The sequence below is a fragment of the Cupressus sempervirens genome, chromosome 1 (assembly GCF_028749045.1).
Source record: "Cupressus sempervirens isolate cs-2001-9-10 chromosome 1, ASM2874904v1, whole genome shotgun sequence".
NCBI lineage: Eukaryota > Viridiplantae > Streptophyta > Pinopsida > Cupressales > Cupressaceae > Cupressus > Cupressus sempervirens.
In genome coordinates, this window is record NC_143118.1 from 315,009,070 (window position 1) to 315,029,518 (window position 20,449).

Genomic DNA, 20,449 nt, shown 5'->3' on the forward strand with positions numbered 1-20,449 from the left:
ATTGCAATGTCTTTCGAGTCGAGTTGTTAAAATGACACTTTACCAAAACTGCAAGCGATTTGAAATAAATAATTATTTCCCAAACACGGTGGAACTATAAAACATTATGTTTCAGTGTATTAAATAAATAAATAGATGGAACAAAAAGAAGAAGATAAAACATTATGTTTCAATGTATTAAATAAATAAATAGAATATAATAAAGTTTTCAAAATTCAAAATAATATCAATTAAAATAAGAATGTATTTCTTATTATTTATATAGTTTCAATCATTACTTTGATTTGTTTTAAAATTGTTTTATTTTCAATTCAAATGTTCAACATATAAATTATTTTTTATATAAAAGTATTTATTTTCAATTTGAAATGTAAAATTATAATTTTAGTTTAATTGTAGTCGAAAGAAATTACGATACAGGAACCAATCAATCAATATGCACCAATTTAAAAATAATTTAATAATTAAGATCAAATGATTTAACAGAACTATAAAACTAAATACAATGAAAATTTTATTAAATAACAATTTGTGAAGCTCACCATAATAATAATTTAGGATGAGGAATGATAATGAGGGAAATCCTATATCAGATTTTTTTGTTAAAATATTAATTTAATTCCTTAAAATATATTTTTATTAATATCAAAAGTATTAATTAAAAAGAAATATGACTGATTCTATAATAAATTATTAAATCTTTCTTTATAAAAGATAAGAATATATATATTGAAAGTTAAGGATTCCAACAACTAAATGTCTTACCAATCAACAAAATTAATAAAAAAAAAATTATAATTTCATAATATTATCATTTATAACATGTAAAACAACTACTAAAAACAAATTGAAACTTTCCAACCAAACCAAAGGTAGGATCCTAAATTCAGATATTAACTACCATTAAAACTTGAACATTATTGATTCAACAATAATGTCGTATTTTAACCTAACACATTAACTCTTAAATAATAGAAACAATTATATATTATTAGTCCCTGCCTATAAATAGGCAGGGTACTAATGTTTTTTTTTACCCCCCCTCTATTAATTTTTGGAGAACAATTACTCTATTTCTAAAGTTATGCCTAAAGTTCAACAAACTTTCTATTTTAAAATTAATTTATATTGATTTATTACCTTTTTCTAATTGGTCCATTACATTTTTGGTGGGGTTTATTTTATTTTTCCATTTGAAAAAATACAATATTTTCTAACATGCATTAATGAATTCATTAATTGCACTCTATCTTTTACACATTTGTGACAAGTTCATTATTAATTACAACTTTATCTTTTGTATATTTGTTACAAGTTCATTACAGTTATAAAATAATTACAACTTTATCTTTTAGATATTTGTCACAAGTTGATTAGATTTATTAAAAAGTCATGTTTTTTATCTTTCACAACAAAAATAATGTCTTATCAATATTAATATCACAATTTTTAGTTTTGAATATAGTATTTAAAAATGTTAATATATTTTATATTATTTTAAAAATTGGTTTTATATAAATCAATAATTACTAAATTTGATTTTTTATTAAAATATATTATTGCTATTAAGAATTGTATTGCTTTATATATATAAAATTTACTATATATCAATTAAAAAAATTAAAAACAATTAATCTCCAAATTAAACTTATGTAATAAAATTCTAAAAATCTTAAATTTCTTAGTTAAAATTTTATTTACTCAAATCTTGCAATTTTACAATGCATTACATTATGCTGTATATTTTTAGACGATGGCTAGTCGCCACATTATTCTATAAAATTAAAATTTAAAATATTAACTAAAAATCTAAAGTAAATTTGCTAAAATTTATAACTTCTCTTTTCAAAACCATAATTTTAACAAATATTACATCCAATTTGTTTCCCTAGAGGTAGGGACTCCAGCTCTCAAAGAGCTCTTGTTTTAATAACTTTTCATATTTTAACATTAATTTCATATTGTTTCTCATCTCAATAATCAAACATCAAATGTAATTTCCAATAGCAAGCTAAGCCTGGTTGAAGCTACCTTCATCTTCCTGACGCAGTCCACTGAACTTGCAATGCCCATAGATAAAATCATGAATAACTTCATTAGCGGAATGGAGACCGTTGAGAAGCCCACACTATTCTACCAGCAACCATACATTTTGAGCAATTTCATCCAGTATAAGAGATACACTGAGGAGCCGATGAAATCTTGTCCGCTTCACTACAAAGTGTATCGATTGATGCACAAATGCGAGAACCCCTCACAAAGTAAAGGCAATGAGACTTCCCAAAATAACCCAAGAGAAGGTCTTTACCTTACGAGCCATCATCGCATAGACCACGGACATAAACTCGTATGCGGTGAATGCAAAGCTGTAGCAAACAACTAAACTGTTGATGGTCATGAACAACATCTTGTTCTCTGTCGTAAGTTGAGAGCTCATCTCCCACATGATACAAACAAAGAGGGAGAGAAAGAAAGCTATGCAGTCAAAAATAATGAAGATGACAGGAATTGGCTTTTTCAAAACTTGGATTTGAAAATTTGTGCGTTTGTTTCAAAATTTGCAACATGGAATTAGTATACAGGACTTCCAATTTTGCCTCAAAATTAGGTTTTCCAACTTCCTAAAAAAAGTAGGAATTGGAAATCAAAACCTGGTTTTGTTTTTTAAGGAGTGTAAAAACAATAGATTGGACTAGTTTTTGAAATTTGCCTTTATATGTCTCCACACGCATCTTCTGAGTGAAACAAACGGTTCCAGTAAAATCCCAAAAATCAAAATGAAGATATACAAAACCTTGATTTGGCTAAACCAAGATTTGTAGAAATCCGGGTTTTCTAAATTCCATGAACCGAATGGACCGTAGACATAAAACCGTATGCGATGAATGCAAAGCTGTAGCAAACCACTAAACTGTTGATGGTCATGAACAGCATCTTGTTCCTCTTGTTCTCTATTGTAAGTTGAGGGCTCATCTCCCACATGATACAAACAAAGAGGGAGAGAAAGAAGGCTGTGCAGTCGAAAATAATGAAGAATTTAAATGAAGTGAAGGATATAAGAAGAGGACCCCAAAGATCCTCTTTAACACCAGCCTGATCACCGGACTGAAAACCACACGAGACTGTGAAAGCAGTGGCATATGTCATGGTGGCCAAAAGTGCCGCCACAACGAGCTCTGCATTGTGTCTCTCTTCGTAGGCTTTGTTTACCATTGACCTCGCATTGTTGTACTTTTTAAGGTTCATCTGTGGTACACAGTACATGAAATGCTTCTGCTTCCCTCTAAAATCTCCCACCTTTTTAATAATCCTAAATGATTCATGGTACTCAGTGACTTCTCTTGCAATCTCAAATGGTGTCTTCTCCTCACTGTTCTGCGCAAGCTTGTTCACCCCGGGCACTTTTACCAGTAAATTCACCATCTAATCCACATAGGAAAACAACAAAATGTCAATTAGATCCATTCAAAAAAAAAAGTAACCTTAAAAAGTGAAGATTGGTGGGCATTAAGACCCCAAAAGTTTCTTATGCTCTCATATTTGTTCTTTGCAGCAATGTACAAAGGAGTGTCCCCTCCCTGAACAACTGGCTGGTCACTTTTCGTGAGATGGTGGGGAATTGTAGCACCATTACCTTCATTTTCTGGACGTAGATTTATTGGAGGGCAGTAATGCTGATTGATAAGCACTGACAACTTTACCGTTTTCTTAATTAAATGTTCCACAAGCTTGACTTGGTTAAGCTCCACAATGTAGTGCAGGGCATTTGATGTGTGAGTTATTAAAAACTCTACAGGTTCTCTGGATACCAGGCTTATTGCCAATTTTAGTGGAGTTTCTCCTTCATTATTTGTATACTCACACAAATTGGCATTCAAATCTACCAATTGTTTAATTAGCTCCACGCGATTTTTTCTCACAGCTAAATGTAAAGCCGTGTCTCCTTTTTCATCGGCCTTTTCTATTATGTTGATCAAACCTGCATGAATCACGCAATTAAGAAGGACAAACAAATAAGGCATAGCTTTGCGAATTATAGAAAATGAGTTTAGGAAGAGAATGACCCGAATCTCTTAGCCTTTTTGCCAAATCCCGCAACAAATCTGCGTTTTATGAGATAAGAGTAGTTAAACAAGAGAAATAAGCGAAGAAGAATAGGCTTCTAACTAAAAGAAGAGTGGATATTACAACATGAAAGCCTTGATCCCCTGCAACTACCACCAAATGGAAACATGTTCTTCCTTCCAAGGTTTTCTTTTGAATTAAGCTTGACAGCTCAAGCTGTCCGAGCAGCTTTCTTGTAGCGACTGCGTTACCCCTTTCATAAGCATCGAAGAAGGTCGATATGGTATCCATTTTTCGAAGAATTTAGTGATGTTAACCCTGAAGACTGCTTAATCTTTTCTTTATAGAGAATACAGCTTCCTTAGCTCGTAGCTGGGTACAGTAAATTCACCTTAATGGATCTATTTTGCCAATTTATTTCCCCGTGCTTGCCAATAAGCTCAATTTGACAGGATATATTATGCTACCCTATGACGTCATTCTACTTCATTAGAGTAGATTCTTCCATTAACACCCATTGTCGTTCAATATCGCCACCGTGTATGAAACTAGCAATTGCGTTCGGGTGCGCATTTGGTCCGTGAGACATCTGGAATATAAATTGGAAAACTTTTGGTCTATTGGTCGCATACATCATTACAAAAATAAGCCCTTTAATATAAAGTAGGATAATCAGGTGTAATAATCAACACACTCATGTTTGAGAGAATATGGAATGTCTTCATCAGAAGTTATTACAAATCCAATAAATCATTTCTTAACACTAAACAATTCAACTTAAATGCTTTTAGATCTACACAGTATATATTATAATAATAATAATAGAAGTTTTCTTTGGTGAAGAAATAAATCATTTCTTAACACTAAACATTTATGACTAAAGGAGATGTATAAATTCCTTATAATTTGCAAATCTATTAAGAGTCAAGTTTTTAGGAATAATGTTGGCTTTAAGAGAAAACTTTGATTCATTTAAAAATAAATAACATAAATGAAATTATAAACAATATTTACCATATTACTCATAAGAGCCCTCTTTCTAACGATTGGACACATTATAAGAGTAAGAAACCCAGTTAAGTGGTCCCCCCAGATCCCTAGTTGGGTCAAACTACACTTTGACAGCTCATCACTTGATAATTAGGGTCAAGAAAGAGCTGGTGATCTTATCTCAAACATGTTGGGTGACATGATGGTGGCTATTTTGTTAACCTTGCCTCATAGGATTCCTACTTGGCTAAAGTGTACCTAACTTATCATTAAATGTAGTTGGCAATCAAATGACATTATACAAAATTAATAGTCGAGCGATGAAATAAATGCCATTTTGTTACTAGTAGAGAAAAATACAATAAGATGGGAAATAGTTTGAATCATTGACAAAATTAAATATCTCCTTTCTATATTAGATGGTTACAAATGTCGACACATCTTTAGGGAGGCAAGTGACATCGTTAATAGGCTTGTAGCTATGGGTCATTTCATAAAAGTATTCATATGTTTAAATAGGTTCAAAGATCTTCCCAATGTGGTTCATATGGAAATTTCCAAAGATACTACCAAGCTTGGCAATAATGATACTCATGAACAAGTTAATGACGATGCAAAAACTTCAATACTTTACTTTGAGATTGAGATTTAATATTTTAATTTTATCTTAGCTCCCGATTCTCATTTCACCTATTATTTCCTCGATTTACCCTTTCTTTATTAACAACATGGGTGGAGAGCTAGATCAAATCAAATTTTATCCTAAAAAGATTTTAAGAGTAACTGGAAGGTGTATAAAGTCATTGATAAGGGCCATGTTGACAAGTACATGAATGATATGAAGGCATCGAACCCTAAAATATTTTTTAAAAGAATGCAATATCTGGGGATTGTGAAAAACTTTGTGATGGAGAAGTGTTATTTGTTGTCTTGACAGAAACTATTGTTCCATTGATGACAGTTATTATTGAGGGTAAAGGGATGCCTTTTCATTTTAAGGGGCATTTCAAACCATTCATCAAAAGTTTTCTAAACCATAAAGAGAGAGAGTTGCGTCTAGTTACAAAATGATTTGAACTAGCTTGAGCTATGCAGGTAATGGAAGGATGTGAAAATTATTCTATTCAAGTTCATCACATTGGAAGGTAGACTCAAAATACTCTACTCTCATATAATTCCTAATCTTAATCATTTTTTCTAGTTTGAAAAATTTAACTTTCACTTCTATTTGAATCTCAATCTATTTCTAAATGTAAGAGTAAGGATGATCCCCCATTTACTATTGTCTCATTCTATGTCAATATGACTTATACCTAGATCTTACTCTGCAAGTGATCACTTCTCCATCCTACATTATATATTGTTTCAACCCTATTTTATCCACAATCCATCTACCGGCCAATTATTATGTACTGCTACTACCTATGGTCAACAATAGGAAATACCCTCATAAAGGCCAAATACAAAGATCTAGGCTTAGAAAAATCTAATGATGACCAAATTGAGGTTTCTAAATATAGTATTTCACCCTAGTTCACAAAGTCATTTTGTGTTCTTGATAACATTTTTTCTAATTCTCATTATTGGTCCAGAAATTTCCCCTCCCTTGATGTAGTCTACTTAGATTACCTTGAAGACCTTGTTGTCTGTAAAAACAAATTCCCAACTAGAGAGGATACTAATGTAAACATTTAGGTTCTCTATGATTTGGACACACTTAGGAGAATTTTGGAAGATATTTTTGTGTTTTATAATTGTTATAATCTCATTTGTAAATGGCTTATTTGTAACTCAAAATTATAAGGAATCAAATTAATAGGTTGGAGGTTTTAGTTGAAGCAAAGAAAAAAGTGAAGAATTAGATTCTAGGCAAGGTTGATAAGAGGATAGGGAAATTGCTAATGATTCCACTAAAAATTTCAACAACTAGGTAGAAATGAAAGAGTCAAGAAAACATGTCAAGAACCAGATTACCATAGTGGACGAGAAAAATAAAAGTGTGTGTGCACTAGAAGCTATGAAGGGGAATCTCTCTTGTCTCAATAGAAATATCTAGGGAATTTCTACCTAAAGAAATGATATTTTTGAAAAGACCACCCTATGAATTAATTTCTTACACTTGGAGATTGAGAAATACAAGGTAAAATGTAGAAAGAGAGATAAAATCTTGGAGGTTGATGCCAAAGATGATGTGTCCTCTTTTAAAGTTTTTTCATTGTCTAAAAAAGCCTCTATAGTTTATAATTTGAAGGATCTTAATGAATACTAGGAAAGGTTTCCTTATCCCCATATTGGCTTAGTTTTTTTTTTTTTTTTTTGTTTGTTATGTAGGTTAACTAGTTTTTTGTTGTTAATAATTCCAACATATTTTTTTCATTTAGCTAGTTGTTTGAATTGAATTCTTGTGACTTCATTTCGTGTCATTTGTTCTGAATTGAAGTTACATTATTTGTCATGTTTATGCCCTATCCATTTTTGTATTAATTAAATAATCTTTACCTTTGGGGGGGTGAATCCATTATACCCAGTTATCTTATAGGGCTTTAAAACATTTTAGTAACTATATAGCTTAATGATTAACATCAAAAGATATCATGCAATGAACTCATAAAAAATTAGTCTTACCTTACAGTTATTATGTTATTGTTAGCGAGTTGTAGTATAAAATACTTATCATGAAGATGAACTTGCAACACATAAAACATTCTCACATTGTTTATTTTATTATTGTAGCAGTATATATTGCATTAACCAATGTCCAATTAGAAAACCATGTGTAACTATTTTTTCATGCACAAGTGCACAAATGTTGCCAAGCATTTAAATGGTTTTCAAGTGATTTAGAAGGCAATGCATGTCGATTAATTTAGAAGCTCAATTTAGTTATAGTCAAGTCAAGTTCATGCTGAGGGATGACATGAAAGAAGAAGTAGAGCCTAGCATCAGGAGCTATACATGCCAAGTTAGATAGTTTTTGTAAATATGTTTGAAATGACACAAAAAATATGTAGAACATGTTTCAAAAATAAATTTTCTACAATCAAATATACCAATATCAATAAATTCTTAACAAAGAAGTAACCTATAATATCAAACAAAGTAGGCCCTATTTTTGCAATAACATAAAGCATTTTTTTTTAATTATAACACTTGTCTTATGTGAATGCAATTATATGAATTGCAATCCACTAAACTTGCAATGCCCAGAGATAAAATCATGAATAACTTCATCAGCAGAATGGAGACCGTTGAGAAGCCCACACTATTCTACTAGCTACCATACGTTTTGAGCAATTTCATCCAGTATAAGAGATACACTGAGGAGCCGATGAAATCTTGCCCGCTTCACTACAAAGTGTATCGATTGATGCACAAATGCGAGAAACCCAGACAAAGTAATGCCAATGAGACTTCCAAAAATAACCCAAGAGAAGGTCTTTACCTTATGAGCCATCATCGTATAGACCGCGGACATAAACCCGTATGCGGTGAATGCAAAGCTGAAGCAAACAACTAAACTGTTGATGGTCATGAACAACATCTTGTTCTCTGTCATAAGCTGAGAGCTCATCTCCCACATGATACAAACAAAGAGGGAGAGAAAGAAGGCTATGCAGTCGAAAATAATGAAGATGACAGGAATTGTCTTTTTCAAAACCTGGATTTTTAAAATTTGTGCGTTTGTTTCAAAATTTGCAAAATGGAATTAGTATACAGGACTTCCAATTTTGCCTCAAAATCAGGTTTTCCAACTTCCTAAAAAGAGATAGGAATTGAAAATCAAAACCTGGTTTTGTTTTTTAAGGAGTGTAAAAACAATAGATTGGACTATTTTCTGAAATTTGCCTTTATATGTCTTCACACGCATCTTTCGAGTGAAACAAATGGTTTCAGTAAAATCTCAAAAATCAGAATGAAGATATACAAAACCTTGATTTGGCTAAACCAAGATTTGTAGAAATCCAGGTTTTCTAAAATCCATGAACCAAACGGACCGTAGACATAAAACCGTATGGGGTGAATGCAAACCTTAGCAAACCACTAAACTGTTGATGGTCATGAACAACATCTTGTTCATCTCGTTCTCTATTGTAAGCTGACGGCTCATCTCCCACATGATACAAACAAAGAGGGAGAGAAAGAAGGTTATGCAGTCGAAAATAATGAAGAGCTTAAACGAAGTGAAGGATATAAGAAGAGGGCTCCCAAGATCCTCTTTAACACCAGCCTGATCACCGGACTGAAAACCACCAGGGACTGTGAAAGCAGCGGCATATGTCATGGTGGCCAAAAGTGCTGCCACAACGAGCTCTGCATTGTGTCTCTCTTCGTAGGCTTTGTTTACCATTGACCTCGCATTGTTGTACTTTTTAAGGTTCACCTGTGGTACACAGTACATGAAATGCTTCTGCTTCCCTCTAAAATCTCCCACCTTTTTAATAATCCTGAATGATTCATGGTACTCGGTGACTTCTCTTGCAATCTCAAATGGTGTCTTCTCCTCACTGTTCCGCGCAAGCTTGTTCACCCTGGGCACTTTTACCAGTAAATTCACCATCTAATCCACAAAGGAAAACAACAGAATGTCAATTAGATCCATTCAAATCAAAAGTATCCTTAAAAAGTGAAGATTGGTGGGCATTAAGACCCCAAAATTTTCTTACGCTCTCATATTTGTTCCTTGCAGCAATGTACAAAGGAGTGTCCCCTCGCTGAACAACTAGCTGGTCACTTTCCATGAGATGGCGGGGAATTGTAGGACCACTACCTTCATTTTCTGGACGTGGATTTGTTAAAGGGCAGTAATGCTGATTGATAAGCACTGACAACTTTACCGTTTTCTTAATTAAATGTTCCACAAGCTTGACTTGGTTAAGCTCCACAATGTAGTGAAGGGCATATGATGTGCGAGTTATTAAAAACTCTACAGGTTCTCTGGATACCAGGCTTACTGCCAATTTTAGTGGAGTTTCTCCTTCATTATTTGTATACTCACACAAATTGGCATTCAAATCTACCAATTGTTTAATTAGCTCCACGCAATTTTTTCTCACAGCTAAATGTAAAGCCGTGTCTCCTTTTTCATCGGCCTTTTCTATTATGTTGATCAAACCTGCATGAATCACGCAATTAAGAAGGACAAACAAATAAGGCATAGCTTTGCGAATTATAGAAAATGAGTTTAGGAAGAGAATGACCCGAATCTCGTAGCCTTTTTGCCAAATCCCGCAACAAATCTGCGTTTTATAAGATAAGAGTAGTTAAACAAGAGAAATAAGAGAAGAATAGGCTTCTAACTAAAAGAAGAGTGGATTTTAAGACATGAAAACCTTGATCCCCTGCAGCTACCGCCATATGGAAACATGTTCTTCCTTCCAAGGTTTTCTTTTGAATTAAGCTTGACAGCTCAAGCTGTCCGAGCAGCTTTCTTGCAGCGACTGCATTACCCCTTTCATAAGCATCGAAGAAGGTCGATATGGTATCCATTTTTCGAAGAATTTAGTGACGTTAACCCTGAGGACTGCTTAATCTTTTCTTTATAGATAATACAGCTTCCTTAGCTCGTAGCTGGGTACAGTGAATTCACATTACTGGATCTATGTTGCCAATTTATATCCCCGTGCTTGCCAATAAGCTCAATTTGACAGGATATATTATGCTACCCTATGACATCATTCTCCTCCATTAGAGTAGATTCTTCCATTAACACCCATTGTCGTTCAATATTGCCACCGTGTATGAAACTAGCAATTGCGTTCGGGTGCGCATTTTGTCTGTGAGACATCTGGAATATAAATTGGAAAACTTTTGGTCTATTGGTCGCATACATCATTACAAAAATAAGCCCTTTAATATAAAGGAGGATAATCAGGTGTAATAATCAACATACTCATGTTTGAGAGAATGTGGAATGTCTTCATCACAAGTTATTACCAATCCAATAAATCATTTCTTAACACTAAACAATTCAACTTAAATGCTTTTAGATCTACACATTATATATTATAATAATAATAATAATAGAATTTTTCTTTGGTGAAGAAATACATACAAATAATAAGGTAGCTATAAACATTTATGACTAAAGGAGATGTATAAATTTCTTATAATTTGCAAATCTATTAAGAGTCAAGTTTTTAGGAATAATGTTGGCTTTAAGAGAAAACTTTTATTCATTTGAAAATAAATAACATAAAGGAAATTATAAACAATATTTACCATATTACTCATAAGAGCCCTCTTTCTAAGGATTGGACACATTATAAGAGTAAGAAACCTAGTTAAGTGGTCCCCCCAGATCCCTAGTTGGGTCAAACTAAACTTTGACAACTCATCACTTGATAATTAGGGTCAAGAAAGAGCTGGTGATCTTATCTCAGACATGTTGGGTGACATGATGGTGGCTATTTTGTTAACCTTGCCTCATAGGATTCCTACTTGGCTAAAGTGTACGTAACTTATCATTAAATGGAGTTGGCAATCAAATGGCATTATACAAAATTAATAGTCGAGTGATGAAATAAATGCCATTGTGTTACTAGTAGAGGAAAATACAATAAGATGGGAAATAGTTTGAATCATTGACAAAATTAAATATCTCCTTTCTATATTAGATGGTTACAAATGTCGACACATCTTTAGGGAGGCAAGTGACATCGTTAATAGGCTTGTAGCTATGGGTCATTTCATAAAAGTATTCATATGTTTAAATAGGTTCAAAGATATTCCCAATGTGGTTCATGTGGAAATTTCCAAAGATACTACCAAGCTTGGCAATAATGATACTCATGGTCAAGTTAATGACGATGCAAAAACTACAATACTTTACTTTGAGATTGAGATTTAATATTTTAATTTTATCTTAGCTCCCGATTCTCATTTCACCTATTATTTCCTCGATTTACCCTTTCTTTATTAACAACATTTGTGGAGAGCTAGATCAAATCAAATTTTATCCTAAAAAGATTTTAAGAGTAATTGGAAGGTGTATAAAGTCATTGATAAGGGCCATGTTGACAAGTACATGAATGATATGAAGGCATCGAACCCTAAAATATTTTTTAGAAGAATGCAATATCTGGGGATTGTGAAAAACTTTGTGATGGAGAAGTGTTATTTGTTGTCTTGACAGAAACTATTGTTCCATTGATGACACTTATTATAGAGGGTAAAGGGATGCCTTTTCATTTTAAGGGGCATTGCAAACCATTCATCGAAAGTTTTCTAAACCATAAAGAGAGAGAGTTGCGTCTAGTTACAAAATGATTTGAACTAGCTTGAGCTATGCAGGTAATGGAAGGATGTGAAAATTATTCTATTCAAGTTCATCACATTGGAAGGTAGACTCAAAATACTCTACTCTCATATAATTCCTAATCTTAATCATTTTTTCTAGTTTGTCAAATTTAACTATCACTTCTATTTGAATCTCAATCTATTTCTAAATGAAAGAGTAAGGATGATCCCCCCTTTCACTTTTGTCTCATTCTATGTCAATATGACTTATACCTAGATCTTACTCTGCAAGTGATCACTTCTCCATCCTTCATTATATATTGTTTCAACCCTATTTTCTCCACAATCCATCTACCGGCCAATTATTATGTACTGCTACTACCTATGGTCAACAATAGGTAATACCCTCATAAAGGCCAAATACAAAGATCTAGGCTTAGAAAAATCTAACGATGACCAAATTGAGGTTTCTAAAATAGTATTTCACCCTAGTTCACAAAGTCATTTTGTGTTCTTGATAACATTGTTTCTAATTCTCATTATTGGTCCAAAAATTTCCCCTCCCTTGATGTAGTCTACTTAGATTACCTTGAAGACCTTGTTGTGGGTAAAAACAAATTCCCAACTAGAGAGGATACTAATGTAAACATTTAGGTTCTCTATGATTTGGACGCACTTAGGAGAATTTTGGAAGATATTTTTGTTATTTATAATTGCTATAATCTCATTTGTAAATGACTTATTTGTAACTCAAAATTATAAGGAATCAAATTAATAGGTTGGAGGTTTTAGTTGAATCAAAGAAAAAAGTGAAGAATTAGATTCTAGGAAAGTATGATAAGAGGATAGGGAAATTGCTAATGATTCCACTAAAAATTTCAACAACTAGGTAGAAATGAAAGAGTCAAGAAAACATGTCAAGAACCAGATTACCATAGTGGACGAGAAAAATAAAAGTGTGTGTGCACTAGAAGCTATGAAGGGGAATCTCTCTTGTCTCAATAGAAATATCTAGGGCATTTCTACCTATAGAAATGATATTTTTGAAAAGACCACCCTATGAATTAATTTCTTACACTTGGAGATTGAGAAAAACAAGGAAAAATGTAGAAAGAGAGATAAAATCTTGGAGGTTGATGCCAAAGATAATGTGTCCTCTTTAAAATTTTTTTCATTGTCTAAAAAAGCCTCTGCAGTTTGTAATTTGAAGGATCTTAATGAATACTAGGAAAGGTTTCCTTATCCCCATATTGGCTTAGTTTTTTTTGTTTTTTTTGTTTGTTATGTAGGTTAACTAGTTTTTTGTTGTTAATAATTCCAACATATTTTTTTCATTTAGCTAGTTGTTTGAATTGAATTCTTGTGACTTCATTTCGTGTCATTTGTTCTGAATTGAAGTTACATTATTGGTCATGTTTATGCCGTATCCATTTTTGTATTAATTAAATAATCTTTACCTTTGGGGGGGTGAATCCATTAGATCCAGTTATCTTATAGGGCTTTAAAACATTTTAGTAACTATATAGCTTAATGATTAACATCAAAAGATATCATTCAATGAACTCATAAAAAATTAGTGTTACCTTACAATTATTATGTTATTGTTACCGAGTTGTAGTATAAAATACTTATCATGAAAATGAACTTGCAACACAAAACATTCTCACATTGTTTATTTTATTATTGTAGCAGTATATATTGCATTAACCAATGTCCAATTAGTCAACAATGTGTAACTATTTTTTCATGCACAAATGTTGCCAAGCATTTAAATGGTTTCCAAGTGATTTAGAAGGCAATGCATGTCGAGTAATTTAGAAGGTCAATTTAGTTATAGTCAAGTCAAGTTCATGCTGAGGGATGACATGAAAGAAGAAGTAGAGCCTGGCGTTAGGAGCTTTACATGCCAAGTTAGATAGTTTTTGTAAATATGTTTCAAATGACACAAAAAATATGTAGAACATGTTTCAAAAATAAATTTTCTACAATCAAATATACCAATATCAATAAATTCTTAACAAAGAAGTAACCTATAATATCAAACAAAGTAGGCCCTATTTTTGCAATAACATAAAGCATTTTTTTATTATTATAATGCTTGCCTTATGTGAATGCAATTATATCAATTTAAAAGTATTATTTAGAAAAAGCTAATATAAACTATCTCGAGGAGTTCACAAATCTCACATTGAAAAATGAGAATGTTAACTACATGAGACAATAGTTCTCCTTATAATATGCAATCTAATATGGTGTTGCATGATTTCACATTACAATGAAGACTAGGATACAGAAACCTATTTCATTAAACTATATAATCCAACCAAAAATCGTGCTATGGGACCATAATCACTCATGATAGTCTTTATTTTGAACTAGAACATTAATGATGGAACTGAATTTTTTATGAATTTTGAACACCATTATTCTTCACATAGACCCTTGTTATAGCTCCGCCCCCAAGTTAGGTAACAAATAGGTGGTTGAATTGACCTCCTTGTAGTAGTGAGACACTTTGATATCCCAAAATCTTTGAGTACCTAACCACAAGTCTAGATCATCTTTTATAACACTAAAAGTTTTATATCTATTTGATCTATGAAACTAATAGAAAATAAATAAATAAAAATTATGGTCACTTAGAAAAAAATTTGTTATAAAACAAGATTTTTTTTTATATCATTTATTTATCTAATCATAAAAATAAAAAAAACATATTATTGATTATAAAAATAATAAAAAGTATTTGAAATATAAATATAAAAGTTACATATATAAAATTGGGAGAGAAATTGTATATTTAAAATAAAAATATCAAAGTTTTCAAAAAAGAAGAATACAATTTTTTTAACCATCTTCCTACAACAGTTACATTTCAATTATATTGTGAACATATGTAATAAAAACTACAACAATATAATCTAACCATCCCAATACACCATTGTATAGCACATAACGTGTGAGAGGAATATAGGAGCACCACATGGCCGTATTGAGCCCTAAAGGCTAAATAAGGTTCAAGCAGCACGAGGACGATGAGCGGGAGTTGCTGGAGATATCCAACCAAAAATCGTGCTATGGGACCATAATCACTCATGATAATCTTTATTTTGAAATAGAACATTAATGGTGGAACTGAATTTTTTATGAATTTTGAACATCATTATTCTTCACATATCATTTTCCATTGTTGACCTCTCGACTAGATCAACAATATGGACTAACACTGTTAGTAACAAAAAACTTCTAAGGAAGGGTGTGAGATTGATGATTAGAAATGACAACAATATGAGATTCTATGATGACAATTGGATTTGATATACCTTATGTAGAACCTAGTTTAATTTAGTAAGGGATTCTTATATAAATTAGTTTGATATTTGGCTAAATAATTATATTGATAACAACAGGAAATGGGAGAAGCTTCACCAAATCATATAGAAATAAAATTTGATCTTGGAGCTTCAAAAAACTAAGCATCCCAAATTTTAACATTCCCTATCGAGGATTCTATAGCTTGGGATTAAAATACCTCTAGGGATTTTAGTTTCAAATATTCCTATGATATTATAATTGACCATGTGGAGGGCATGGACTGGAATTTTTTTTAGAACTCAAGCATCATCCCAAAGATTGACTTCTTGTAATGTCCTCATTTTAGCAGTTGACCAAGTGTGTGTGTGTTAGCCTTGTTCTACATGGTCCTGAGGGCTAACAAAGGGTTTAATGGGATCTTGGAGTGTTTTGGCCTAGTCATTTCTAGTTTGGGCCTAAACGAAGTTGATTTACTCAGTTTCAGGCATACTTACTATTTTTAGTAAGTTAGCAAGACACAGCGTAGGTCAATTTTGGTGATTGGATTTGATACTCCTCGGGGAGAGCTTTCCGATGAGCTATCACTCGCATTATTCGGAGTCCGATTGCTAATACATTTTAATGCCTGAAGTTTTATTAAAGTAACGTCTTATTTAGTTGTAAAATATTAAAGTGTTACTTTAATATTTATTTTATGGGGATGTGTACCCAAGGGAGACATAAGGGGTATTTTAATATATGTTTTATATACTACACATCTTTTGTCCCACATTGCCCATATGAGTTGAGTGGACCCTTGGAAATAGAATAAAAGGAAGCATTTGTGGCTTCACTAGGGAGGTTGAATATGAGAAGAAATTGGTGTGTGAGTTGCAGCTCCGTTCTTGGCATTTCAGGACGTCTATCCTCTCTTGTAAAATTCTAGACCTCATTCCCTTGGGGTTTGGCCTTTGGAATTCTTTATTATTGGCTTCATTATCAGACAATTTAGTTGCTTTTCTAGCTACAGGCAGATTTGGTATTTTGCTTATATTTTCTTCACTACTTTTTCGACGCTTATGCCGCTTTGAGGGAATGATATTACGTAGGTAGTGGATTGATTAAAGGACAAAGCACTGTAGCGGCAAGTTCGAAAGCATGGGCTGGAGTATTATGTCAATACTGCTAAAGTAATTAGTGAGTTTATAAATCGGCCATGTATTTAGTTTTATGAATTCTGAAAATAATATTTTATTAGTAGCAGTTCATTTCCATTTTTCATATTATTGTAGTTTCTTTCTTGTTTATGTTGTATGATACCAATTCCATGCACAAAACACAACAAACAAATAAACGTTTTATTTTCGGAGTTATAAGGGGTTTAAAACATTAAACGGAGAAATAAGAGGTTGAATGCAAACTGTTTGACAAAATTCCTTTCAGTAAATTGGTTTAGTTTTTTGGGACATCCAGGATGCCCATTACACTTGTTCCTATGGGCGACACTAGATGGAAGTGTACTCTTTCTTTGCTTCTTTTAGCTGTTCTTCATTTATTTTTATTCTCACTAACCACTCAACTCCAAAAATGCAGACTTTCAGGGAGAGCTAGAAGCAAAGTTACGCAACCAAGGTTATTCTCTGCGTAACATATTTCGATAAATTAATGGCCCGAGCTTTATCTGACTGTCTTGCTTATTAACCAGACGATTCATGCAGGTTTAATGAACCAAATACAAAACATGGATGCAAAAGGAGATACAGCTTTGTATTTAGCTGTAAGAGAAAATCTCGTTGATTTGGTGAAAATATTGGTAATGGCAGTTTGTATAATTGTGCAAATAGAAAAGGAGAAACTCCCCTAAAAGGCGATGATATCTCCAGCAACTCCCGCTCATCGTCCTCGTGCTTCTTGAACCCTGTTTAGCCTTCAGGGCTCAATACGGCCATGTGGTACTCGTATATTCCTCTCACACGTTATGTGGTATACAATGGTGTATTGGGATGGTTAGATTATATTGTTGTAGTTTTTATTACATATGTTCACAATATAATTGAAATGTAACTGTTGTAGGAAGATGGTTAAAAAAATTGTATTCTTCTTTTTTGAAAACTTTGATATTTTTATTTTAAATATACAATTTCTCTCCCAATTTTATATATGTAACTTTTATATTTATATTTTAAATACTTTTTATTATTTTTATAATCAATAATATGTTTTTTTATTTTTATGATTAGATAAATAAATGATATAAAAAAAAATCTTGTTTTATAACAAATTTTTTTCTAAGTGACCATAATTTTTATTTATTTATTTTCTATTATTTTCATAGATCAAATAGATATAAAACTTTTAGTGTTATAAAAGATGATCTCGACTTGTGGTTAGGCACTCAAAGATTTTGGGATATCAAAGTGTCTCACTACTACAAGAAGGTCAATTCAATCACATATTTGTTACCTAACTTGGGGGCGGGGCTATAACAAGGGTCTATGTGAAGAATAATGATGTTCAAAATTCATAAAAAATTTAGTTCCACCATTAATGTTCTATTTCAAAATAAAGATTATCATGAGTGATTATGGTCCCATAGCACGATTTTTGGTTGGATTATATAGTTTAATGAAATAGGTTTTTGTTTCCTAGTCTTCATTGTAATGTGCAATCATGCAACACCATATTAGATTGCATATTATAAGGAGAACTATTGTCTCGTGTAGTTAACATTCTCATTCTTCAATGTGAGATTTGTGAACTCCTCGAGATAGTTTATATTAGCTTTTTCTAAATAATACTTTTAAATTGATATAATTGCATTCACATAAGACAAGTGTTATAATAAAAAAAAAAATGCTTTATGTTATTGCAAAAATAGGGCCTACTTTGTTTGATATTATAGGTTACTTCTTTGTTAAGAATTTATTGATATTGGTATATTTGATTGTAGAAAATTTATTTTTGAAACATGGTCTACATATTTTTTGTGTCATTTCAAACATATTTACAAAAACTATCTAACTTGGCATGTATATCTCCTGACGCTAGGCTCTACTTCTTCTTTCATGTCATCCCTCAGCATGAACTTGACTTGACTATGACTAAATTGACCTTCTAAATTACTCGACATGCATTGCCTTCTAAATCACTTGGAAACCATTTAAATGCTTGGCAACATTTGTGCACTTTTACATGAAAAAATAGTTACACATGGTTGTCTAATTGGACATTGGTTAATGCAATATATACTGCTACAATAATAAAATAAACAATGTGAGAATGTTTTATGTGTTGCAAGTTCATTTTCATGATAAGTATTTTATACTAAAACTTGGTAACAATAACATAATAATTGTAAGGTAACACTAATTTTTTATGAGTTCATTGAATGATATCTTTTGATGCTAATCATTAAGCTATATAGTTACTAAATTTTTTTAAAGCCCTATAAGATAACTGGATATAATGGATTCACCCCCCAAAAGGTAAAGATTATTTAATTAATACAAAAATGGATAGGACATAAACATGACAAATAATGTAACTTCAATTAAGAACAAATGACACGAAATGAAGTCACAAGAATTCAATTCAAACAACTAGCTAAAAAAAACAAAAAAAACTAAGCCAATATGGGGATAAGGAATCCTTTCCTAGTATTCATTAAGATCCTTCAAATTATAAACTACAGAGGCTTTTTTAGACAATGAAAAAAATTTGAAAGAGGACACATCATCTTTGGCATCAACCTCCAAGATTTTATCTCTCTTTCTACATTTTTCCTTGTTTTTCTCAATCTCCAAGTGTAAGAAATTAATTCATAGGGTGGTCTTTTCAAAAATATCATTTCTATAGGTAGAAATGCCCTAGATATTTCTATTGAGACAAGAGAGATTCCCCTTCACAGCTTCTAGTGCACACACACCAATTTCTTCTCATATTCAACCTCCCTAGTGAAGCCACAAATGCTTCCTTTTATTCTATTTCCAAGGGTCCGCTCAACTCATATGGGCAATGTGGGATAAAAGATGTGTAGTATATAAAACATATATTAAAATACCCCTTATGTCTCCCTTGGGTACACATGCCCATAAAATAAATATTAAAGTAACACTTTAATATTTTACAATTAAATTAGACGTTACTTTAATAAAACATCAGGCATTAAAATGTATTAGCAATCGGACTCCGAATAATGCGAGTGATAGCTCATCGGAAAGCTCTCACCGAGGAGTATCAAATCCAATCACCAAAATTGACCTATCCTGTGTCCCGCTAACTTACTAAAAATAGTCAGTATGCCTGACACTAAGTAAATCAACTTCGTTTTGGCCCAAACTGGAAATGAATAGGCCAAAACACTCCAAGATCCCATTAAACCCTTCGTTAGCCCTTGAGACCATATAGAACAAGGCTAACGCACACACAGTTGGTCAACTGCTAAAATGAGGACATTACAAGAAGTCAATCTTTGGGATGATGCTTGAGTTCCAAAAAAAATTCCAGTCCATGCCCTCCACATGGTCAATTATAATATCATAGGAATATTTGAAACTAAAATACCTAAAGGTATTTTAATCCCAAACTATAGAATCCTCGATAGGGAATGTTAAAATTTGGGATGCTTAGTTTTTTGAAGTTCCAGGATCAAATTTTGTTTCTAGATGATTTGGTGAAGCTTTTCCCATTTCCTGTTGTTATTAATATAGTTATTTAGCCATATACCAAACTAATTTATATAAGAATCCCTTACTAAATTATACTAGGTTCTACATAAGGTATATCCAATCCAATTGTCATCATAGAATCTCATATTGTTGTCATTCCTAATCATCAATCTCACACCCTTCCTTAGAAGTTTTCT

General features: G+C 32.2%; 1 protein-coding gene and 1 pseudogene across 1 annotated transcript; both read right to left on the minus strand.

Moving 5' to 3' along the window:
• Window positions 1–2,011: 2,011 nt before the first annotated feature.
• Window positions 2,012–4,356, minus strand: LOC149577383 (uncharacterized; annotated as a pseudogene).
• A 3,868-nt stretch (window positions 4,357–8,224) lies between these two features.
• Window positions 8,225–10,542, minus strand: LOC149577384 (uncharacterized). The gene is given in 5 exon segments (XM_089796230.1): window positions 8,225–8,688; window positions 9,226–9,613; window positions 9,720–10,168; window positions 10,254–10,292; window positions 10,386–10,542. Coding segments are annotated over 5 exon segments (1,497 nt in total).
• Window positions 10,543–20,449: the final 9,907 nt, after the last annotated feature.